Genomic DNA, 6,470 nt, shown 5'->3' on the forward strand with positions numbered 1-6,470 from the left:
AGCAAAGCTTGGAAATGCATCGTAGAATGTTCGAATTCATGATTGAGAAGTCGGTATGAATTCAAAAATCTTAACATTCGCTTGTTTGTTCAGCGTACGGAATGATCGAAACTTCTTTCACAGGAATGTGATAAACTTGAAGCATTTCGTTTATTAGACTGTATACGATGTAAGTTTGTCGATTTAGCATCGTCTGGTACTGATACGGAATTGAAAAATGACGAAAAAGAAGAAAGCAAAGATTCTTGAGTCCCTATGTAGTGCGCAAAAAAGTTCTGGATCAAAACAAATTGTGGAAAAATTTAGCTTAGGTAAGCAATCGAGCAGATAAATTTTTAGCATTATTGAATATGTTCGCCGTAAATTTTAAAAAAACATTTCCTTTTTCCAATTTTTGTCACATAATTAGTATTTTTTCCCTCTTATTTTATATTAATACAAAAAAGTCGACTAATAAAAAAAATATCATAAGGCATATGAGATGAAACTTCAGCAAAGTCTTGTTAAACCATTTCATGATTTTTGTACTGCTATAGTCATTCGACTCGACTCGGCTTCACTTTCACTTTAGGTGGGTGAAATTGGTGATTTTTTCTTCATTGATCGATGCCACGGCCGCACATTTCCCGGCTTCTCGGACATGAGGAGAGGAAACTTTTCGCTTAATGTGCCGAGCGCGAGCCAAATCGGGCTTACCAACGAGATAGAAGATTACACTACTAAGTATTCAAATGTTAACCTATTTTTAACTCTATAACAGAGGCGCTTACACTCAACTCAATCAATCAAATTTAATTTCTCATTATATTGCTTTGCACAATCTTCGGATCATCTTAAGAATTGCTGCAGAACGTTTTTGTTAATTTTCGATAATAAAAACTCAGTGTCCGACAAGCTATTCGGAAGCTTATGAACGAGTGATACATCCAGCGTTAATCACTTGCCTTCCACAGTGAGTAGCCTTATTCCAATAATTCTAAAACCATATTCTAGAATAGGCCTCACTAACAATCGACTAGGTTAAGGATCTTCTTTGACTAACGTATTATTTCCCATCGGTGCTTATAGGTGTATTGAAGGATGGCAGAATCGAGATCAGTAATTGAAAAAGTTGATGAAAAAGATGAAAAGTCATTTGCTTACATTTATTAATACTTAGTAAGATTAAGTTAGTATTGTTGAAATATTTTACGACCATTCGATCTATAAACGAGTTGAACGTCGTCATCACGAATTAAAATACGACAATGTTTCATGAGATTCGGTCATTTTGCGAAAAAAGATTTTATACGAAAAACAAATTAATTATTTTTTCTTTAGAACACCTTTTTAGCCTCACTCACATAGCTCGTGTTTTTGCATCCAATTTTGCGTTAAAGGTATATTAAATTTTTGAATGCAAAAGCCAAATGGTCTTGTGACAGAACCCCTTTTTATGATGCAGATCACTTCAGAAAGCGATTTTGGCTGTCCGCCCATCCGGCCTATATTGTGCTATAAGTTGTATAAGAGATTTTAATGAAATTTATTGCATTGACTTGTTTTGGCCCAAGGACGAATGCTATTGAAAATGGTTCAAATCGGGCCAGTTTTTCGACCACTAATCCTCAAATAAAATTTTTCCTTTGAACAGTCGTTGTATGAATAAGTGCATTAAACCAAGGCGTCAAGTAATAATGAGCCGTTGTCCACTATGTCTACAATGTTTTCACTTGTATGGACTTTATTTTGTTTAAAACAATTTTAAAAAATATGAAACTTTATTTTTATATTATGTAGGTGTTGTCTTTTTATTTCTTTCTTTATTTTTATTTTTTTTTTTCGGTCCATTGTTAATAATAATAATAATAAATATGTATATACGTATGTATTAGTAAAGTATGCACATATGTGAAAAATAATATTTTAAATAATAAAGAGTAGAGACATGTAAAATTTTCTTAATGCTTAAAACAAACACTTTACAAACTGTTTTGTATTTTTAGATGATTCACAAAAGATTTGGCAAAATTTCCTTAAAAAAATTATGCAAATCTATGCAAAAATTCATCATAAAATCCATTTTCGGTCTTCGTCTCAGACAACTATAGATTCTGTAGCCGCATGTTTCTGTTATGATATTTGTATCCTTTTTATATAGTTGCTGCTGTTGTTGTTCATATTGTTGTTCATATTGTTGTTGTTGTTGTTGTTGTTGTTGTTGTTGATTGATATTATTGCTATTATTGCTCTTATTGTTGTTATTGCCGTTGCTATCGGAGATGTATAGAGTAGTTAATGTAATGCTTGGAAAAAATCTTTTTGGTCGCAAAGATTTAGAAGCATTTGCGATGCACAATACCGGGACCGGATTCATCGTATTCTTGCTTCGAGATCCACATCTGTTGGAAGGTGGAAAGGGAAGCCAAAATGGAGCCACCAATCCAGACGGAGTACTTTCTTTCAGGTGGAGCGATAATCTTAATTTTAATAGTTGAAGGAGCCAAGGCAGTGATTTCCTTTTGCATACGATCAGCAATACCGGGATACATAGTGGTACCACCAGACAACACAGAGTTAGCGTATAAATCTTTACGGATGTCGACATCGCACTTCATGATCGAATTGTAAACAGTCTCATGGATACCACACGATTCCATACCCAAGAAGGATGGTTGGAAGAGAGCCTCAGGGCAACGGAAACGCTCATTGCCAATAGTAATTACTTGACCGTCAGGCAATTCATAGGATTTCTCCAATGAGGTAGAAGCGGCAGCAGTAGCCATTTCTTGCTCAAAGTCCAAAGCAACATAGCACAATTTCTCTTTAATATCACGCACGATTTCACGTTCAGCTGTAGTGGTGAACGAGTAGCCACGTTCAGTCAAAATTTTCATAAGATAATCAGTCAAATCACGACCAGCCAAATCCAAACGCAAGATGGCATGAGGTAAAGCGAAACCTTCATAAATGGGGACAGTGTGCGATACACCATCACCAGAATCCAATACAATACCAGTGGTACGACCGGAAGCGTATAAGGACAATACAGCCTGAATGGCTACGTACATGGCTGGCGAATTGAAAGTTTCAAACATGATTTGTGTCATCTTTTCACGATTAGCCTTGGGATTCAATGGGGCCTCAGTCAATAATACTGGATGTTCTTCGGGGGCCACACGCAACTCATTGTAGAATGTGTGATGCCAGATCTTTTCCATATCATCCCAATTGGTGATGATGCCGTGTTCGATGGGATATTTTAAAGTTAAAATACCACGTTTGCTTTGAGCCTCGTCACCAACGTAGGAATCTTTTTGACCCATACCGACCATCACACCCTGATGACGAGGACGACCAACAATCGATGGGAAGACAGCACGGGGGGCATCATCACCAGCGAAGCCGGCTTTGCACATGCCCGAACCGTTGTCAATAACTAAAGCACCAGCATCATCATCACACATTTTGTTAGTTTATAGGGTTTCTGCACAGGAAGAAAGAGAAACTCATGACAGTTAGGAAATTTTAACGCAAAAATCTAACTTTATGGTTAATGATGCTTAGTTGTTTATTAGCGAGCATTTTGCCTTTGTTCTTTTTTTTCTTCTTTCTTAAAAGAATAACTAGCGAGAAACCTATTGGAAGGAGTCATTCGGTTAATCTGCTTGCTTTTCAATATAAGAAAGAAATTTTATCTGACTTCGAACTGAGCTTACTGAGCAATTCGTACTGTTAGTTTGGAGCTTTTTCTTCGATTCGTACATCTCTACTTCTGGCACCGATTATGCTAACAAATTGAACGAAGGAAAACAGAGGAAACGATTGGTGCCTGGATCTGTCTATTTGTCTATGACGTTCTTTCCTGACATCGAAGGTATATACCTTAAAACTGCTCCCAGCATAATGAAAGTCATTTCAAAATTTCTGGTCGAAATTGGCTAAACCGTTACCGAAGTTCGCCTAGAATTACTATACAATCGTGCGTAAAACTTTGTACTGTTCGTGTGGTTGATTTTCGCTTTTATTTACTTTTTTTTATTTTTACTAATTAACGCAATTAGTCAGGGGTAATAAGGTGAGGATTAAAAAGATATGAAGAAAGAGCAGGAGATAACGACGTGGGCGCAGCCTAGTGAATGTAATTCGTTATGTTATGCATTTACGGGCTGAGTGCTCAGTAAACTCTAGTGCATTTATTGAAAATGGAACTCGCGAGCTCTACTTCTATTGTTAAGACTCCTAAGGAATTGTCTGCTCATTCGCGTCATGTGAGCACATTTCGCTTATGTTATTGGCCAAGTCCCAAGGTGAACGCGATGACAGCTTTGACCAAAGTCGCTTTCATCTTACTTACTATCTAACCATTTCGGATATTTTTTTTTAACTCCATTAAATAAATAAATGTTAATTAAATATACTTTTAAACTTCTTAAGAGTGAAGCTTAGCAGGAGCTTGATTATGTTTTTTTTTTTTAATATTTTTGAAAAGTTCACTTGGACCTTTTTCCAAACTAAACGGTTTTCTTGCTTTTTTGATTTCTTAACAGAAATTTAGCTTCCATTTCGATTAGGTAAGTAAAAGGAAGAAGATTTACTCCGGTTTATGGTGTTCGATGCCGAGTAAACCCGCAAAATCCGATAGCTACAGATTAGGGGTTCGGTGTAACGGCTCTCTACTCGTTCACGGCGTTCGAGAAAATATGCATTTTTCTTTTTGTTGAATGAAATATCTCCCGATCTCGGTAAAATTGGGATCGAATTTGCTCGATATCGAGAACCATAAGTCGGTTGGTTTTTTCACAGAATATTTTAATATGTGTTTCAATTCAATTACTTATTGGTAATAAACGAGAACTACGCGCAGTCATAGAGGGTCAGGTAAGTTCCCCGGTCTTCCATGGTCGTTATAATTGCAATTAAATTATAGCCACATATGGTTATCAAGAGCTGACCGACGCTACATGATCTGTATTTTGTTGATCCGCTATAAAAATATTTTTTATTCTTTTTTTAACACATTTCTTACGGATAAAAAATATTTCTTATATTTTTTTGTTAATATTCATAAAAAGAAAAAAACTATAAACTGTATTAAAGGCCTTTTTTTTTTTTTAAATTTTGTCCAGTTAAAGTGAAAATTCTTTTTATTTTATAAATTTCTTTAAAAATTTATATGAATTTTTTTTGTATATATTTAAAGAAAAGATAAAGAAAATTTTATTATTTAATTTTAATTTTTTTTTTTTAAGGTTATGCTAAGCAACGCAACTTGCATAAGCGAAATGCTTGTTGGAAATTCGATATATTTACAAAGTTCGCAAAATAAAAAAAAAAATAAAATTTCCGCATTTCTTTTCTTTTTATATTTTAAGAGAAAAGCACAAAAGCATTTCCTTTTTTTCAGCTTGAAATCACTTAATAAAATATCCTTTGTAGCCTTAATTTTTTATTTTTCTTACATATTTTTGTTAAAATTAAATAATTTTTTTTTTTTTTCTTTTTTTTTTTTTTTTTTGTTTAAGAGCTATAATCACCTTTATTGGTCAACAATTGAAAAATATTTAAAAATTTTTTTTTAAAGAAATGATTCTTTTTTTTTTTTTTTTGTTTTTGTTTTCTTCTGATCGTTCGTTGTATGGATCCTTGTTGGCGGCTAAACTCAACAACAAATGGAAGCGAAAATGAAATGTTTTCCCTTTATAAGATTTTTTGTGTGTATGTATACATGCAGTCTATTCTATACATATGCAAAAGTTTCTGTTCTTATAATTGTATTTGATTTGATTCGATTTTCTCAAAATAAACAGTAAAATCATTGTCTAACACATACATGCACAAAATGAAATGCGCGAAAAACTTTATTTATTTATTTATTTTTTTTTTTTTTTGTAATTTTCTTTATTTTTGTATTTTTGCTAACAGGCACTAATTTAGTCACATACTCTCCTTATTCTCTGTATTTTTGGGGAAATTTATAGTACAGAGCTAACTTCTTGGCTAATGCAGTCAACTAAATTTCTTATCAATTGTTTATAAACTTGCGAAGAGGGCAGACGCCTATACTGAAAAGCATTGAAAACTAATATTAAGTCATAATTATTGTGTGCTTGTTTCCTTAGTCCAACAAGAGAAAGAATTTCATGGGCGGGGGGGGAGGTGCTGGGGACCACTGTAAATGTAAATTTTTCAAAAAATCACTTTTTGAAAATCACTTGAATATCAATCATGATCCTTCCATCCGTCCTTGTTGGATATACTCATAAAATTTATCATTATGATTGTGTATATGCTACACGTCACGTTTTTTGAAAGATAGTTTTGTCAGTTTGTCAGTTAATTTCATATTACACACACTCTGTTTTTGACGAGAATACGAGCATATCGCTAAAGAGGTCGATACGGTTCACTGATTAAATATGCGATTATGATATAATTATGATATGAAAAGATAACTGTGGGTATGGCATAACCAAGTGACTAAGAAACGT

The 6,470-nt window shown here is 33.8% G+C and overlaps 1 protein-coding gene across 1 annotated transcript; it reads right to left on the bottom strand.

Moving 5' to 3' along the window:
- Nucleotides 1-2,103: 2,103 nt before the first annotated feature.
- LOC119639662 (actin, indirect flight muscle) lies at nt 2,104-5,576 on the bottom strand. Its single transcript, XM_038037226.1, has 2 exons — nt 5,517-5,576; nt 2,104-3,466 (listed from the first exon to the last, which is right to left on the bottom strand). Exon 2 carries the CDS (start codon nt 3,444-3,446, stop codon nt 2,316-2,318), a length of 1,131 nt encoding a protein of 376 aa, XP_037893154.1. The 5' UTR covers nt 3,447-3,466; nt 5,517-5,576; the 3' UTR covers nt 2,104-2,315.
- Nucleotides 5,577-6,470: the final 894 nt, after the last annotated feature.

The sequence above is a fragment of the Glossina fuscipes genome, unplaced genomic scaffold (genome assembly GCF_014805625.2).
Source record: "Glossina fuscipes isolate IAEA_lab_2018 unplaced genomic scaffold, Yale_Gfus_2 112, whole genome shotgun sequence".
Classification (NCBI taxonomy): domain Eukaryota; kingdom Metazoa; phylum Arthropoda; class Insecta; order Diptera; family Glossinidae; genus Glossina; species Glossina fuscipes.

Coding starts and splice junctions, on each gene's coding strand:
- LOC119639662 (XM_038037226.1), bottom strand. CDS start 3,446: ATGTGTGATGATGATGCTGGTGCTTTAGTTATTGACAACGGTTCGGGC.